General features: G+C 33.5%; 1 protein-coding gene across 4 annotated transcripts in view; it reads left to right on the plus strand.

Annotated features, from left to right (window-relative positions):
* The window catches only part of retn (retained), a 96,282-nt gene that overhangs the window by 46,337 nt on the left and 30,023 nt on the right, over positions 1-19,922 (plus strand). For all 4 annotated transcript variants that reach the window (XM_073988440.1, XM_073988441.1, XM_073988439.1 and 1 more), the window contains 4 exons: positions 12,321-12,475; positions 12,543-12,693; positions 12,757-13,036; positions 13,165-13,265. In XM_073988440.1, the coding sequence (XP_073844541.1) occupies positions 12,321-12,475; positions 12,543-12,693; positions 12,757-13,036; positions 13,165-13,265 (687 nt within the window). The remainder of the gene's footprint in view (positions 1-12,320; positions 12,476-12,542; positions 12,694-12,756; positions 13,037-13,164; positions 13,266-19,922) is intronic.

Consider the following 19,922-nt stretch of genomic DNA (forward strand, 5'->3'; position numbering starts at 1 on the left):
TTTGTTTTCAAAGTATAAGTTGATGTAGTGAGTCGCCCTTTGGTCGGGATTTGAGACTTCAGTCTTTGGGTAGATGCAAACACCGGCAATGCGTTCAAAATTTTCTTAAAATAATTTGGTTGTTATGTCGGCAATTCTTCTTTTTTATTAGGTTAGGTTAGGTTGAAAAGAGGGGCGAGTAATCGCCACATGTCCTGGTGGACATACACATACGCCATGAAGTAGGCCTGTTGTGCGCTCTAGTGTAAGTTTTTTGAAGAAGGGGACTCTACTATAATTTAATTAAGGAACTCTGTTTCCTTAACAAAATCCCGTAATTGTTTTAGGTCGTCTACAATTACCTGATTAAGATCTGGTATTGTGTCGTTCCCTAAAAACTGGGATCTGATGTTTGCGAAAGCGGGGCATTGGCAGAGAAAATGCTCCAAAGTTTCATCATCCTCTCCGCATGCCCTGCATACGCTATTGTCTGCACAATTAATTTTTTGCAGATGAGCTTGTAAACCCAGGTGACCTGTAAGGACACCTGTAAGTCTACTCAACTCTGCTTTACCTAGCAGTAATAGGTTTTTAGTTTTTTCCTCATTTGGGTCTCCCCATAGGATTTTTGTGGTTTTCCCTAATTCCTCTCTATTCCATAGGGATAAGTGGGAATTTTTTGCCCAAATTTATAACTCTAGCCGAGACGCGTTTAGTGGCTTTGCGTTCGCTAAGTTTACGGTTGCTAATTCCCTTCCCTTTTTGCCAGAGAATTTGCTATCTCATTACCTCTATTACCCGCATGTCCCGGTACCCATATTATACGCACCGTGCCATGCTGAGTACAGCTGTTGAGCGAGTTTATACAATTGACGTAGGTGGAATTTCGAATTTTACTGTCTTGGATGTTATTGCTTTGATTGCGGTTTTACTGTCCGTAAGGACGTTTACAGTAGTTGGCCTCGTGTTGGCATTAAGCCAGTTCAGGCACTCTGTGATCGCTAGGATCTCCGCTTGATGGACCGTATTGTGATCCGGCAAACGAAGAGATATTTCGGTCTCTGGTTCTTCAATAAAGAGACCCAGTCCCGTTCTCCCACCTAGCATTGAGCCGTCTGTATAACAACAGTTTCCAGTCGGCATTTGTGCTAGATTTCCGCCGATCCACGAGTCTCTGTCTGGAATTAATGCCTCGCATGAGGCAGCTACAAATGTTTCAGGTATACTGTCCGATACAATGTTATCCATTGACTCTACCGTTGTTACCTGTAGAATGTTTTGATGGTATGTTGCGTGGTCCTTACTGATCCACTCGTCCATCGCTTTAAGTCGAATAGCAGCGACAGCCGCTTCATACCTTATCTGGATTTCTATTGGGTGTATATATAGAATAGTTTCTAACGCCCTCGTTGATGTTGTCCTCATTGCGCCGCTTACACTTAGACAGCACATTCGTTGGACTTTCTGTAGTATTTTAATATTACACTTTTTATCCATAGCTGTCCACCAGACAACTGAAGCGTATGTTAGAATAGGTCTAACTACGCTTTTGTATAGCCAGTGTGTAATCTTAGGATTAAGACCCCACTTGGCGCCTATAGCCCTTCTACAGGTTGACCAACATCTATGAGCTTTATTGGCTCTTTCTTGAATATGGTCTTTCCATTTAAGTTTCCTATCCAGAATTACTCCCAGATATTTGACTTTGTTGGAAATATTGATCGTCTTGTTTAGGAAAACTGGTTCTTCAAAGTGTCCCAGTTTTGTTTTCCTAGTAAACAGACATATTTCCGTTTTTTCCGGGTTTACATTAAGACCTCTTGGTAGCCCGCAGCTTATCCATCTATTCCTTAGCATGTGGCTTATCCAGTCCCTAAGGGCCCGATTCACCTGAAACTTATCTAAGGATTGGATAAGGGTTTCGGTGCTGACGTTGTTGAAAGCACCCTCGATATCAATGCATACCGCTAGTGTATACATCTTCCTGTCGAAGGTTCTCTCGATGTGGTGTACAACCTCATGTAATGCGGTTTCCACTGATCTACCTTTAACGTATGCATGTTGTTTGTATTTTTTATTAAAATTATTTAGAAGAGAATGAAAATTGTTCTTTCTCTAGATGGAGAGTTATAAAACAGACTTAAAAAGAGTATGTTATTAACCCAGATAAAGCCACTGGTCGTTTAAACTCCACAAAAAATGGTTGCAAAAATTGGCGTAAAACTCTAGTTTTTTTCGTCTGTCATTTCACGCTTATAAAGCTTCATTTGACCTATGCATTTACACGCAATTGGCCTAAAACCCAAGCTATTCAAAAAAATCGACTTTTTTGTAATTTTTGACTTTTGATGAACAATTTAAATATGCGATAAAAATTTGATCATAAATGTTAGTCAGGAATTTGTTAGGACTATAGTAAGAGCATTTTCTCAATCAAAAACCAAGGATTGGCATATAAGGATACATCTATATTATTCTCCAAAGTTTTTGGCACTTTCAAAAGAAGGCCCGATTGCAGGAAAACTATACGTTTGAGAGAAAAAAGTTATTTATTAAAAAAATGCTTAAAAAGACTCAAAAATATAATTTTCATAAACAATTTTAAGTTTTCTCGCAAAAAAATTCTCTGCGCTAAGTGGGTTAAAATAGTCTCGAAATATCCATGAAATGGTATAAATAAATAATTTACGCAATTATTGGGATCGCCCATTTTTAGGGAATTACGCTGCAAATAATTTAAATTAATTAATTCTGGGACTTTTTGTCATAATTTGAATCAGCTCCAATATCACTATTATAAATGTAGTAAAATATTTGGATTGCTGCATAATTAATAAAATGTTGTAATAATAACTTTCGTTTGCAAAATCTTTTTATTATTTTTGGTAGATTAATGTTTTTGTTGTACCAGAATGCCGATGCATTAACCTTATTATTAAATTTGCTATAGTCCAATCCAAACTTACTACATACATTTGTATGTAGTAATCAACCATTAATCGATAATTTATCATTATGGTACAATTTTCAATAATTGCTAAAAAATAGAATTATTTTTCTACTTATTTCTTAGAATTTTATAATTAATATTCATACCAATACACGCACATGGGAATATGAAGATTTGTATGTCCTTGAAGCAACGACGACACGTACATATATAATACATATGGCAAATTGTTAATTTTTTCATATATACTGTATTGATAAGTGGGTTTTCAAGGCAATTTGTCGGGAAATCATAAACATGAAATAAAAAACACATAAATATGTGTATTTCATATAGAATGTACATACATATGTATATGTACGTAATTTAGGTACCATATGTCACACATGTATACCCAAAATACCCTTGTTGCCTGGATGGATGGTTTCGAGCGTCAAATGGTGCGCGCATGCGCCCCTAATCTGGGAAAACACACGCATCATAATTTGATCATTACTGCGTATGGCGGATGGACTGATGAAAAGAGCACAGGGTCAGAAGATGTGTTAGTGTAATTTTCGTACCTACTAAACTCGTACTAAATATTTGTCAGCCGTGGATTATTCAAAATTGTTATTGTGTCGCACTGATTAAGGACACAGATTCCAAGAATTGAAGTGGTGGCTTTGTGTGAGGTTCGAGCAGCTACTCGTTGTGCGACTTATTCTAAATCGCAGTGCGCATGTTGAGTTAAGTGTCCTAATCCCGTTGAACATGCTGCGCCTGTTTTTCAATGTTGTCAATGAGTTTTGTTTGTCCACCAAGAGAAAAAGATGGCACCCAAAATGTGAGATCCTCGGACAACAACGATCATTAGGAAATGAATGCTAGTTGAAGTCTCAAATCAGTGCATGCGGTAGTCGCATGATAAACAGATTAAGGTCCGGGGAAATAGTTTGCTTCTTCGTTCATCTAACCATGACAAATGGATTACAATAAATAGATTTTCACGCCTATTATGTAGGTGATATTGATTTAAGGTAAAATATATTCAGTTATATAGGGTGTTTCCTCAAAATTGAAAATACATAATTCTTATGCATTGTCTTATTAATGCTACCGATTGGCAAAATCGAGCGATCAATAAAATGTGGTTTTCTGTATATAACTTTTGGGATGTCATGAACAATGAACAATACTTAATGGATACGAAAACCAAGGGCTTTCTTCCTATTTGATATTAAATTATGAAGTTTCCGTTAAGTTTTTGTATTTATTAATAAATCTATGCCACCGTCCATGATATTTTCTCCATTTCAATGAATAGATAGCTTAATAGATATTGTCATTGCCACCGTATACCTATTCGTCTATCATTGGAGTATTTGTCGCAGTTGCCTCTTGTGTTATGGCTCCATAAAATGACAACAAATTATTTTCCAATAATGGAAAAATTTAATTGAAATTTTATCAAGCATTTTGTACACACGTATTAAGTTGTTAGACACAACTACATTTGTATCAACACATGTACATTCGTCATAAAAACATTTTGTGATGGATGCATGTTGGTATAAGTTGTAGTAGTATATTGTGTATGTATATATAGGCAATAAGATAATGACAACGGTGCAGGTTTAATTTACGTTAAATGATTGACAGTTGTTTTGTATTTTGTTAAAAAAAAACCTATATAACTTGCAGGTAGCGATGTGATAAGCGAAAAAAAATACATTCACCAACCTCTCATATTTGCCACTGTGCCAATAAAACCCAACCAACCACTTAACATTACAGCCACCATTGTTCAAAGCGACCTCCGATATCAGGGCAGACTTGCGTACACTTCCCTAGAAATATTTAAACGTCGGTTCTTCACAGTACCAGCTCATTTGGTGTTCGGGGGTTTGTATGCAAGGCGTATCGTAATGTTATAATAGCGCCGGAATGGTGACATTTTCTAATGTAAATAGACGTACATACATATATACATATGTACTTATGCATGTTTATCTCTAAATTTGTAGAATTGCATTGTACTTCAATGAATGTGACAGGCACAGACATTAAAAGAAATTACATTAAATTGTAATTACTTTTGTTAGGTTTATTAGTTTGGACATAAATGTACGATATACTTACAGGTAGGACAAAACTTATTTATTCTTGATAAAAATAATGGGAAATTTACTTAATGAGTTTTTAGTGAAATGTTAAATATTAAAATGACGAAGAATCAAGCTGCTGAATTTATAGTTCTTGATATTGATATTAAATTAAACTATACAAATATGAAATTCGCAACTTTTCAGTATTATTCTTTATTTTCAGAAAATTTGGTCCTAATATTCTCAATATTCATTTAGAGCGCCAATTACAGTTTACAAACTTCTCAAAATTGTAGAAATAAATTTCAAGTTGATGATATTTCGAAATTAAACGATTTTTCGAAAAAAATGAGTTTGGTTACGTGTATATTAACTTGATGATTTTTTTTTTTGGAATTTTATACATATACATACATATACATCCTTTATGAAAGGATCGGCCAAAAAAGCGCACCTTTAAGGCATTCATTCCTCGACCAAAAACTATTATGAGGTCCTCAGGATATTAACTTTGTGTATACAATCAATTTCACTTCTATTCAAAATTGTTTTAAAATGTGAATGGTTAAAACTTTGTTTTACACCATTTTGTGATAATCCGGCTTTGATTACACTATGGTTGGTATACAACTTACTATATTTTTCTACATAAACTCACGTTTTTCGTTCAAAAATACTTAAATTAGATTAGTTCCAATAGAATATTGTGTTTCATACGAAAAAACCTAATAAACATTTTCGTAGGGCAACTTCAAAAGTATTTCTTTAAAGTTTGCTTTTTAACAAAGCGTGTAGAAAAATGGCTCATATCTGCAAATCATCCAATTTTTCAAAAATACTTAAATTAGATTAGTTCCAATAGAATATTGTGTTTCATACGAAAAAACCTAATAAACATTTTCGTAAGGAAACTTCAAAAGTAGTTCTTTAAAGTTTGCTTTTTAACAAAGCGTGTAGAAAAATGGCTCATATCTGCAAATCATCCAATTTTTCAAATATAAACAAAATAATTTTTACTGCGTGCAGTTAAGACGCTGAGGGCCTCAAAACATTATTTGGTTGAGGAATTAATGCCTTATAGATACGCTTTTTTGATCAATCCTTACATAAAGGTCTAATGGAAATTAGCTAAAATTTGGCTCAAGGATAAAAATACACAAACTTATGGGTACCAATCATTATGTATTGTTGGAGGTAACAGCTAGAGTGTTAAACAACTCTAATTAATAAAGGTTTTGTTTATAAAATTCATCGAATTTCCCAATAAATGCTGAAGTTATAGGAAAATAGCTGCAAGGACAATATCCTGTTTGTGGCCACATCCAAAGGCCTTTTTTGGTTTCAATTAGCCTTCAAATCTATTAAATTCACTGCTAACAACTAATATATTGCCAATTTTGGTCCTAAACTCATCCCCCTTTGACTTAAATTTGAATTACAATTTTCTACTTTATTGTCGTCGATGAAACATTCTTCCAGACCAATTTTCGAACATGTATGATACATGATAATACTTAAATTTGTACTGCAAGGATAGTTAAAAAATGAAACTTGAACTAAAATACCAACTATTTTCAATGACCTTTCTATTTTATCGATCCTAATAATATGGCTACACTTGGTATTTGCTTTCAGACAATTTTCGAAGCTCAGAATAGATCTAACGAAATCAAAAAGTCATTTAAAGCAAGTTTATAAAACGTTTTGGTTTGAATATTTCTTGATTTTATCTGAAAGTTCTTGGTAAATTTTCAATGTTGAGAATTGAACCCACGTTCCAAATAAAGCGGGTCAAATTTGTTGTAGGATTTATCAGAATGTTCCATTTTACTAAACTAAACCAAAAAAACTGCGCAATATTTGCTTGGATAGTACAATTTTTCAATTTTATTTGATTCAAACCTATTCTGATGATCGCAAAAATTGGTCACTTTTTTGTACATTTTTTATTATAATTGGGATTTTTTCCGAAAATATGGCAACACCGTCAAGTTTTTTCTTGGGAATGTTGGCATAGTATAGGACTCTCAAAAACTAAATAGTATGGATCTGCAATGCGAACACATTAGAAGATACCTTAACATATAAAAAGAAAAAAATTCAAACCTATTCAGATGACCGCTAGTGTATATAGCGGCTAACTAATTAGGGACAATAAATTCTCTCTTTGATATGAGAGAAGTCTCCCCTGTCCCGCCTGGGATGTTTGTGGAACAATTATTATTATTATAAATTCAGTTTTGTAGATTGCTCGATTACATTTATAAATGTGTAGATTTTGATGAAATAAATGTGGTTTGCATTGGTATCGATTTTTATACAAGAATAGCTCGCATTGGTTAGTTTATAGTGTATTCCACTGATTTCATGCTTTACTCCCGCCGAAAGTCCTTTAAAGGGCCGAAGTATTACTATAATCCCTAATAATGTGCTTTAGGCCTTATTTTCCGTTAATGCCCCAAAAATATGCATATTTGTTGACATTTTATAACAAACACTATAGTTTTAGTAACCCCAGAAATCATTCCGAACCATAGACTACAATTACCGCCCCGTACTGAGGAATTTTTAAGTCAACAAAACATGGTAACCTGGTCATCAGCATGCTGACATAATGTGTTAAATTCATTTTGCACTTATTTCAACAACTGGAGCTTTTCGGCATGGAATACAATTTGTGTGTACCATTATAAAATTATTCAAATAACACCAACTGTTTTTTATACGTATCGGATAATTTTTGCAGCAATTTAAACTTATTTTCCCCCAAAAATGAGTAGTATCGATTGATTTCGATGTGAAAATGTAATTTGTTCCATATAAATGCTAACTCGAGGATCCCTAGGGCTGCCATCAAGGTTGGGTGTTTTTCAGCCTTATTAAAAATTATGTATGTAAATAATCCCTCATCTAAATTTTGTTAAATTTTATAGGTAGCGGCAAAATATTTTTTTACATTATGTCGGTATACTAATGACCAGAGTACCACATTTCGTTGACTTAAAAATGCTTCATAATTAAGCCTACAAATGGGATTTTCACCTTAATGACTTAACCAAATTGGTGAATAAGTAATTTAAGGATAAATGTACACCCAGTATGGAGCGGCTATTGAAGTGCATGGTTCGGAATGATGTCTGGGGTTACTATAAATATAATTTTTGTTATAAAGAGCCAAATGTGTAAATATGCATATTTTTGGTGCTTTATCGGAAAATAATGTCTAAAGCATATTATTAGGGATGGGGATAAAACATGAAATCAGTGGAATACAATATAAACTAACTAACACGAGCTATTCTTGTATAAAAATGTGCATCAATTAACCTTAAAGTTGATTTTACTACTAATGTGGCTAATTAGCTGTCCAGGCTAATATGGACCATTTTTAGAAAAGTGGGCTGTACTTCCCCCAAATATGGAGTGCTTATACCAGTACTTTTTGTGCAAAATTTATTACATCAAAATCTTCACATTTTTAAATGTAATCGAGTAATCTATTATTAAGTTTGCATCCAAACATATTATATGTTTACTGAATTTTTTTCTGCGTGCGTGAATACATTTGGCATAATTGTTTAACAATTAAAAATTTGTCGACAAAAAAAAAACGTTGGAATTCGATTAAATTTTATCTAGATAACCCCATTATATTGATTTATGGCAGATTTCTGAGATCTACGTCCCGAAAACCAGATGAAAGTATAAATTCTGCCATATCCAGAATGGTGGATAGAGATATGTTTAAGCCATCCCTTCCAAACCTTGTTTTACCCCAGGTTTTTTTAAAAATGTCATCAGTTTTAAACGAACTGTCAAAGTTTCTTAATCAATTTATTCACTTCTAAGAAAATACATATAAAGCACAATCTATTAACACCTATAACAACCCAGCAAAATGTTTGCCTCCAAAGAGGCAGTTAAATTATGTGTACAAGTGATCTGGAAGTGCATCAAATTATGCATTTTCACTCATGATTTTTACAAGAGCGTGACTACTGAAAGAGGCACTCCATTGCACTGCATTTTAACTGACCCTTTGGCACTGCATTTAAACTGACCCTCTGGCACTGCATTTTAACTGACCCTTTGGCATAGCATTTTAACTAACCCTTTGGGGTAGAATTGTAGGCAGTCCAAAGCACGTGTTTTGATACAGGCATTTTGCGGAAATTGTGCAAGCCATTACAAAATATCCCAGAACAAAAAAAATCATTTTTTTATTTGTGTAAAACAAAAATATTAATAACTTTATTAAATTAACACAAATTATGAAAATTCTCCATTGAATTCAATCGCAAACATGCGTGTTTCCTCCGCTCTCCATTTAATCAAAGCTGAACTGTTCTTTTTTCATCTGCTAAATGGGTTGTCTTCCCATCACCAGTTAAGTTTTCGACATGTACTCCAACAGCACTCCATTCGGAAATTTTCTTCTCGTGAGTTACCGGAAAAATGTTCACAAATTAAATATTATTTAGTTTGTATTAACAAATGTTTGGAAATGTTAACACGCTTATCTCTTTTTGTAAAATGTATCCGCTGCCTGTAGAGATGTACAAACTGATTTATGTACATGTAGGGATCTCTAACAACTGCTAATAAAATGTAGCGAACGGAGTGCCTTTTTCACGACTCCGTTTGGACTGCATCCGGATGCTGTTAAATTGTGAGGAATTGGAGTGCCTTTTTCACGACTCCATCCGGGTGTTGTTAAAATGTGACAAGTGGATGTGATTCTTTGGATTGCATCCAAATGCAGTTAAAATGTGAGGACTGGAGTGCCTTTTTCACGACTCCGTTTGAACTGCATCAAAACATGCCGTGACAGAACTAGTCCACATTGCACTACTTCCAATTTATTTTGCTGGGAAGAACAGGTCTACCAAAGAATAAGGGTTACGTCAACTGGACGTTCGACTAAAATATGACGAATCCTGACGAACTGCTTAAAATATTGCAAATAATTTAATTCTATGATAGTGTTAATTTACTTCTTAAAATTGTCAATTCCAAAAATTGGCGCACACTTAAAAAAATGAAATACAATTTTAGCCAATAAATTAGACAATATGATAAACAAAACCCTGTCTAATTGGATATTTGACAAATTGATTACTTAAATATAGAGAACTGCTATAGCTAATGATGTATGCTTGGACCCGTTATTGAGATTGGTTTGACTCCAATAAATATGGTCTGATACACACATTCATTAATTCCACATAATAAAAACACGTTCATGATAATTAAATACTTGAGCTGATTTTATAAGACCCAACCACTTACAGGATGAAACGAATATGTAGGAATATGTGTGTTTCGACTATTTAAAACATTCCTAACTAATAAGACGACTATAGGTAAATTTATAGATATATTTGTGTGATTATGAATGACCACGGGTCATAGCATGCTTTTTTAATGATGTAGTCTTCAATTAAATCAAAAGCATTCACATGCCCCGAAGATTATAAACATCGTCAAAGCACATGGATTGTGTGTATGTGAAAATGAATATATTCTTACGGCAATCACACACAATACATATTGAATTGAAAAGTATAACAAAATCTACCAAATATGGTTCGAAAAAATCATTTATCATATTTTCATTCATAATTTAGTCAAAACGAATAGAGGGATGAGGATGGAGCAGTCAATGGACCAGCAAACATTTCGCAGTATATACTAGGCAAATGGGGCTATGGAAACAAACGTTCATAAAAACATATCGATATTTGTTAGCAATCAATCAATCGATCATTCATTTGATCGATTTAATGAATGAATAACAGACTACTAGCCTTTCAAGTAACTGAATGAACGAACTATCAGTCCGCTTTAGTAAAGCTCAATAAACTACGAACAGAGTTCAACGGCCAGGAAATGATGTTGCGAAACACATATCGCTCATTTACTCAAAGAGTGACACATTTCAAAAAAAAAAAAACAAGTTTCGAGAAAAACGCGTTTTAAGTTGGCGATAGAATTTTGACTTCCCAAATTAAAAAGATTATTACACAAAAACTAAAACAACTACTTAGACCATATTTTGTAAACAGCTAGCCAGATATCAGTGCTAAATTTCTGTGCAAGATCAAGCATGGTTTGAAGTGTTTTAGTGCTTCATAAACTCAAAAAAACTTTTGTGTTGAATTATGCGAAACTCGTAGTAAATGAGCTGTTACTAGTCGAGTTTTAGAGATATCAGCATGAAAAAAAATTACACAAGAAAAAGTAGAAATCGTAGCAAAAATTGAAATTGCTAACTCAGAAAACGCATTTTTTGAGTTATGCCACTCTTTGAGTAAATGAGCGATATGTAGTTCACATTATGTATCAACAACATTGTGGGCTACGGGAATTTCAATTTACATTGAGGAAATCACGTTATTTCGTCGGATAACAAAAACAAATATTTAAATAACACAAATCGCAATGTGTTAACTGCTGCAGCCATATCTTGTTATTGATATCTGTAAATAAACGAGTCAAATATCTGTCCCTCCTACACCATTCATCTAAATATTCAAAATAAGTGATCAAACTTTACAAATAGTAAATATGGAGAGGTCGAAGCAGAATACAGCCAGTGAGGGCTTTTTAGAGATGTAGAGGAGGGAGCAGTATTCAATATCATTTGTGTTTAATGAATTAAAGTTGTTTTATTCAAAATCGCTAGGCATAACTCACTTACTCTCACATAAATATGAATGGTTTAATCTGACCATACTGGAGTCGTAGTGAATGGACGATAAACACTTCGGAATGGTATGAACAAATATCGACAATAAGCACGTTTTCGTTTCATTACATTTTCGATGTGGCGCATAACAAGAAAAGGCATTGAATTTATAAACGTCATACAAAGCCCAGCATGTGACATAAATGTTGTTTTTGTGGCAGCAACAGTCCAGCTAGTTGGTCTATATCAGGGCTAGACTGCAGACTCCGTTAGTGCCATGCTCCTTGGTGTCATATCGTTAAATTGGTCGCTCGATCAGACGATCGATTGCTAGCCCGATTTAATATCTAAATGTCGATCGTTTCCCAGATTCTTAGGCAGATACTCTCTTTGCCACATGTTATGTGTCTCTGTTTGTAATGTTGTTATTCCCAATGGGGGAATTCTGCATTTGTCCATAATAAAGCTTTGTATGTTGTTGCTAGAAAAATGCTGGTCATCATGTTTTACTTGTCGCATTAAATGTGGCAAATTAATATCGTTTATATTGCGAATTCTTTACTGCAGTTATGATTGGAAGTATTTCTTTATTTGTTTCTCTTCTATTCTCTTGCAGTCACACGAACTTCACTCAGATGATGAACTGCGTGATTGCGATTCAGACGAAGGAGATCACATGACAAGAGTTAGTTCTCGCCTGAATGCGTCCATGACTAGTAACGGTGGTGGTGACATCAGTGGTCATGAACACAACGGCGAAATGCAAATGAGGTTTGTAGTATTCTTGGTTGTTGGTCTATGTGTTTGTTCATCTAATGGTTTTCATTAAACTTCACAGCCATCATCATCAGTTTCCCGCAAATCATCCTCTAAATGCTCTAAACAATTTTATGGGTATGGGTGGTTTGCATGGAATACCTAGTTTACAGCACAATGATGTATTAGAGAAGCTTAAGATGCAAGTTCGTGATATGAAAGTGGGTTTAATGGTAAGTTCTGAACGCTTTGCCGTGTAATGAAAACGATTAAAGTGTTGCATTTTCACACTTTAGGATCAGGAATATGCTGCGGCGCACGCAGCTGCATTTGGAGCAAATGTATTATCTTCACCAATCAATACAGCGTTTTCCTTGCCACCGACTACAATGGCGTCTTTTACGCATGCAGCCCAGACATTGGCGGCACAGGCCAGCAATAACCTAAACTCCCATATAAATGCAAGTACACCGACAGCTCCAACACCCGCAGGAGCTGGACCTATATCAAATGGAAACCATAACAATAGTTCCAATTTTTCCTTTACCTCACCTACGGCACCAAACCCAAAAGACGGTAAGTAAAAAAAAAAGAAATACATCACCCAAAAATCTTCTAACTCGTTTAAGACTCCCCACTGCAAAGCTTTGTTCTAATTAACACAATATTTATCTTTCTTTTTATTTTTTTGTTCCTGTATTTAGTAAACCCTGCCTCAAATTCCTCAACATCTAGTGAAACTTCAAATTCATCCCAACAGAATAATGGTTGGAGTTTCGAGGAGCAGTATAAACAAGTTCGCCAGGTAAGTGAAAAACATATGGTCAACATAAAATTTGTCGATTTCTGCCATCAGCATCATTAGCATTAGTCGATTTAAATTTCGGAAAAAAAACAAGAAATGTTCTAAAGTTTTCTTCAATATTTTGATTATTTTCTTGTCAAACCTCTTTAATTTACATACCATGCTGTGTTTTCACCTTTGGTTCTGTAACATGTTCTTCTATGGTGGTGTACAAGTCGTTTTGTCTTGTCATCACAATAATTGTAGCACTTAGCATGAGCTTGGGTAAACTCATCATCTGTCTGTAACGTCGCTGAAAATGGTATGGATGTTTATTCGAAGTGTGAAGATCTAAGAGGTTTTGCACGTTAGAATAATATCCATTTTCATGCCATTTATATTTTAAAATAAAATAAAATAATAGTATGAAATTTATGCTTTCAAAGTAACCGAATTTGGTTATATTTGGTCGGTTACACAACTGCAAGAATCTACTAATTTTTGCTATTTCGATATCATAATGGAAAAATTTTTATCGTAGCAAAAATTAGTAGATTTTGATATTGTACAATAAATTAAGTTTATTTTCTTTTTAATTCTAATAAAATCATTTTGTTTACGAAAATTTCTGGAAGACTGATTAACGTTGTACAACAAACATTTCTGCGGCATTTTCATTGCAAAATAATTTCTTGGGATAGTACACCTTCAATTATTTCCCAGTGCTTGCCCAAATATCCCTTTATGGGGTGTTAGCGTTAATAGCCGCTTTTCTTCGTTATACAAATTATTGTAACGAATTCAATTAAGTTTCAATTCACATTACAATTTTCCGCATTAAAATAGCCACATAAATAGTGTGAACAACAACAGCTTAAGGATATTAAACGCCTGTAAAGTGATGCCGTGGACTAACATCAGAACACTAGATTCGTTTATATCAGTTGGCATGATGAAGACAATTGTTGTACATCAGGGATAATAATATAGTTTATCTCGCTTCTGATTCTGCACATGTGGTTGTGGTGGGTAATAATGTGAAGCTTGTTCTCAATGTTCCCCTCTCTACACTGGAAAACCTATAGTTGCATTGACGAGTATGTGTTCTCTGAAATTGCAATTACCACCATTTTATTGTATACATTATTGTTGCCACGTAATTACTCGACTCAGTTTGCAACCGTAAGTATGTATGTATATGTCGAAACATAGGTTTTTTTTTTTGCACATGGTCTTACATTGTTAAAGACAATCGCAAGGGATATTTATAAATACGAGTTTAAAACACATACAAAAGGTGTTTGAAACATAGAACCTTTATACATTAAATGCAATGTTATGTAGAATTGAATTGGTCACGAAGGATTTTATATAAGAAAAAATCTCATAAGCAATAAACGCATATAAGAAATATTTTTCAAACTCAGAATTTGGAATTGTCTCATAAATGCATTAACAAATTGTTTTGACTGGTTTTGGACTTTTTAAGGTCAATCAATTTCACACATAGCCAGTATAACTTAAATGTCCTTATAGAAGACTGGCGCATGTGTTTCCGTAACGAATTCTACAAAGTTTTTTAAAAATCGGCTCGGATTTTATTATTAGGTATATTATAGGGCCCAAATATCCATATTGGAGCAGTAAGTATCACAATCAAAAATTCAAATTCAATTCAAAATCAGAAATGTTTGCAGAATTCGTTTGTTAGCCACAACAATGAACTGGTAAAATTTTTTTCAGCGATTAGAAAATACACGATTGTCCGTGATGGTCGGGACTGGAAGCATTACGGATAATCGATTTTTCCGGATAATGGAGGCAATGCTTTTATGCAGTTTTTGAACATATTTTGAAGTAAAAATGGCATAGTATCGTACAATAATATGAAAATCTGCAATATTTTTAAGTTTGTTACGGCAATCCACCAAAATTTTAAAAGATACTTAATATCATCATCAGATTCATCTGAATTGAATTTTAATATAAATCAAATTGTAATAGAGAGAATTTCGGTACGTTTAATCATAAATCGCTCAGAGTGGCATAGCTTAAAAAATGCGTTTTTGAGTTAACAATTTCTATTTTTACTATGACTTCTTTATCTTTTGTCAATTTTTCATGTTGATATCTCTAAAATTCAAGGAGTTTCAGCTTATTTTCTTTGGGTTTGGCATAGATCAACAAAAAGGTTTTTTAGTTAAGCACTGAAACACTTCAAACCATACTTGATCTTGCACAGAAATTTAGCAATGATATGTGGCTAGCTCTTTTCATAATATTACCTAAGCGGTTATTTTATTTGTTGTGTAGTAATCTTTTTAAGTTGGGATGTTGAGTTTTAATCGGCAACTTAAAACGCGTTTTTCTCGAAACTTGATTTTTTGCGATGTGACACTCTTTGAGTAAATGAGCGATATGTAAAGTCGAACATCTCCATAACGTAGCACTTGGGACCGGCGAATTACTACGTTATAGGGAAAATTCGTTATAGAAATATTATTTTTGTGAGAATTTTCACTTGTGTCTTAAAACAACTTCCTTATATTGATTGCATATGCATTAAAAAATTCGATTATCAATTGTTATAATTGGTATATCAAATCAAATACATATAATAAATAAGATGTGGTATCCAATGGAATTGCAATTTTCGAATTTCGAAAAGTGCTGAGTTGTGCTGAATTGTTTGACAGAATTGCGATTTTCGAATTTCGAAAAAAATTGAAGTTGGGCTGAATTGTGCTCATTTGAGGCTCAAAAATTTTTTTCGGTATCTCGTACCATTTTCGAAAAAACCGATATTTTCGAATACATGACAGAATTGCAACTTTCGTATTTCGAAAAAACAAATTTCCAAAGTATGGGCGAAAAATTGTGCTCGGTGAATCCAACTCAGCACAAAAAAGATCATCCCGATATTTGGATTATTACAGAAATTACAGTAATTTTTCATACAACATACTGGTTTTTCGAAATTGCCATATCTTGGAAACGGTTAGAGATATTGAAAAAAATTTAACGGCACAAATTGAGTAGAATTCAGCACAATTTTTGTTCTTTCCAAATTCGAAAATTGTAATTCTATCATATTTTCGAAAATATCGATTTTTGTCGAAAATGGATCGAAAAAAAATTTTGCGGCACAAATGAGCACAATCCAGCACAACTTTTGTTTTTTCGAAATTCGAAAATTGCAATTCTGTCATGTATTCGAAAATATCGGTTTTTTTTTGCGAAAATGGTACTAGATATCGAAAACATTTTGCGGCACAAATGAGCACAATTCAGCACGCAATCCCACGGCAGCGGGTTCTTTCGTACCAGATTGACCCGAAACCAGTGTTTCGGCCAGCGGCTGCCAACCCAGCATCATACCTATGCTTCTACGTAGGTTTCATGCTGCAAAAACAGCAACAACAATTCAGCACAACTTCAATTTTTTCGAAATTCGAAAATTGCAATTCTGTCAAAATTTTTTCGAAAAAATTTTTTGTCGAATATCTTAGCCATTTTTTCGAATTTCGAAAAACGACACAAATGGGCATAAACCTAGCACAATTCAGAACAACTCGGCTTTTTTCAAAATTCGAAAATTGCAATTCCATCGGATACCACATATAAGCTGTGTCTTTTGACGTGATAATTAGTAATAATTAGTACTAATAAGTGTGTCTGCGTACTTGATAATTTGTAATAATTATTACAAATGTTTCAAATTTTGACAGTTGCATAAAGGAAAAGTTGCTGAAAAAAATGTTTCAGCAACATTTAGTAAGTAAAAAGACACACCAAATGTTGCAGATTTTGACAGTTGTATAAAGGAAAAGTTGCAACATTTCAGCAACATTTAGTAAGTAAAAAGACACACCAATAATGTATAGAAACAATGTATAGAAACATTGCCCTTAACAGAAACAATGCAGGTTGCTGGTAACTTAAAATCGCAATCAAAAAGGAAAATTTCATGTTAAAGAATCAAAAACAAAATTTATGAATTCAAGGATCTATTCAAGAAGAATTCCATGTCAATTGGACCGTTAAATTCGGTATAATACGTAGAAAACGTATAAAATAACATGGTGCTATTTAAACATGTCGTAAAATTACATTATAGCTCCGTTGCAGAACATTTTTAATGATAAAATGTGCAAAAGAGAGAACCGTCAAAAAAGGAGATCAACGCAGACATTTTTCTAAAATGTACAGGAACAGAAATATGGCAGAAACGACAAAAAGACTGGAACAAATGTCAAAGTTGGCGTGTCAGCCAATCGGGAGCCGGCAAACATGTTGCACATTTTTGCTCGCTCAAATTTGTTTTTTTATTTCACTTCTATAAAGAATATCTGTGTTCAACATCTTTACTTAAGCTTCGCGAAGAATATTTTACATTTTTCTTCTAACTTTTGTGGATATTTAGCGCAAAAAATGTTGACAGCAAAGGAAGGCTACTGTCTAAATTCGCCTGAATTCGCCTTTTGGATCACCTTCTTAAATTTGGGTTGATAAAATGTTTATATACTTTGCTTCATAAACATTTTTGCATTATGCATCTTTTCTAGTCTTTATAGTTTTATATCTTCGTCCTATCTTGTTATATTTATGTCTTTGATCATACCGACCTTTCTGTAGAAAATTAACTTATGTTGAAACTGAGGAATGGGGTATTGTAACTCGCGAACAGTTGTAATATACCATAACTTTTGAACGCATATAGGTAAAATAAAGTGTTTTAGCATGATTCACCGATGGATTTTTAAGAATAATAATTTAAACGTATTAATGTAAAAAATAAGAAAAATTCATTGAAAGAAACGAGTTTTTATGTAAATTTTCAATTAGTGGTTTTATAGCACAATGTAGTGCTTAATGTTGAAAGAAAAAATTAAAGTATACACTTCTGAGATGAAGTTTCTAGTGTATGATTTTTTATACATCCACCTCATCTACCACAAACGGATGCTGACATTTAAAAGACAGAAAAATTGGGTTTTTTGAATTTTTGCTCTAAGCGGGACGCGCAGCTAGATTTATCTAAAAGCATATTATGCGATAGTCGCATTTTTTAATGTATAACTTGGAAGTGTAACCTTCAAAGGATCACAGCAATCTGCTCGCAAAGCCGAAATGTTTGTGAGTAATTTGTCCAACAAACCTGTTTTTTGGCTTTAAAATTCGCAAATCTGTTTCGATTTCCGTGGTAACCCCCGTAAATTTAGTTTTTTTTTACATTCTGGATCTAATAAGCCACGGCGCGTGTAAATCCATCCACTAGATCGGCGGATATGATACCCCCCAAATTTCAAAAATCTGCAAAAAATGTTTTTGAAAATATCGGGTATTTACACACGTTTCGATTGTGTCATTTCTACTTGGATAAATGTGAGAAAACCAAAATTTAAAAACTTTCGCGAATCCGGAAACATAATAGATTTTTTCTAAAAATTGAGTGAGATGCACTGAAACGGCATAAAATGATGTATTTTTTAATGGTGATCATTGTAATCGGATGCGCATAAAATGTAAATGAACTTCATGGATATTATGACCATTTTATTGTTTTTTGCACCCTAATATGCAACTGATGCTACATCGTAATCACCAAATGGAATTTCACAAAATGTATATCAAATAAAAGAGGGATAGATTCGCCGTGTTGAAATTCGTAAAATTTTTTTAACAAAATTGATTTCTCGCGAATCGAATATGTTTTGCATCATCCAAAAGGGTACAAGTTCAGTTAACGGTAATAGGATATAAAAGCCGCGACTTTTTTAGAATTTTTCTAATTACTAAAATTAAATCGATGGTATCTTTTGCGCGCAACGATCAAAGTTGTTAACAAAAACAGATTTGGGGTGACGATTTTTTTCTTAATCTATGTAACAAAAATCATTGATGTAGTGTCAAAATTTTTTTGGATTTTTTTGAAATGGAAAATACGATTTTATACATTTTTCCTGATACATATTTATTCTATAATGAAATATTTAATTAAAAATATATTTACAGTCTTTAAGTTAAAAATGAAACCGCGTTTCGTAGATATTTATATGTACCTGTTTATTGTTGTATGTAAAAATGTGTTGGTAATAACAAATACATTAGCACTTATTGTGATATTCGTATGTGGATCATAAACAACGTATTTTTGAAGGCGTTACCGAATAATTAATTATTCGTATTTTATCTTTTAATATTTACTCATACTACTTTTGGTATTTGGTATAAGTGTGTGTGTAAGTACAAACGAGTCGAGTGGTAGATGGAAGATAATGAATATTATTCACACGGATGGAGGGCCATCCATACACACTCTGACGCCCTGCTCTAAATATTAAAAATCTTAATGATGTTTGAATGGGGACTAAAGTTATTTGGCATCATTGATGGAGGGGGAATGACGGTTGTTCATATACAAACGTATTGTAGTTTATATTAGTCTCTTTCTCATCACCCAACTTTGTCCATTTGCACGTTGGGAAAATATTGAATTCATTTTTATGCTCGTTGTATTTATTTATACACATACTCGTCCAACTTAGTTCAAACGTTAGGAAAACATTTAAATACGTAATTTTTCTTACGTTTCATCATTCTGTGCGTTTGGTTATTATTTTAATGCTACTCTTCTTGTTTTCGAGGACGATAATCGATAATGAATAATATAACAAT

This window comes from Musca autumnalis, unplaced genomic scaffold, assembly GCF_047663935.1.
Source record: "Musca autumnalis isolate F117 unplaced genomic scaffold, ASM4766393v1 scaffold_5, whole genome shotgun sequence".
NCBI lineage: Eukaryota > Metazoa > Arthropoda > Insecta > Diptera > Muscidae > Musca > Musca autumnalis.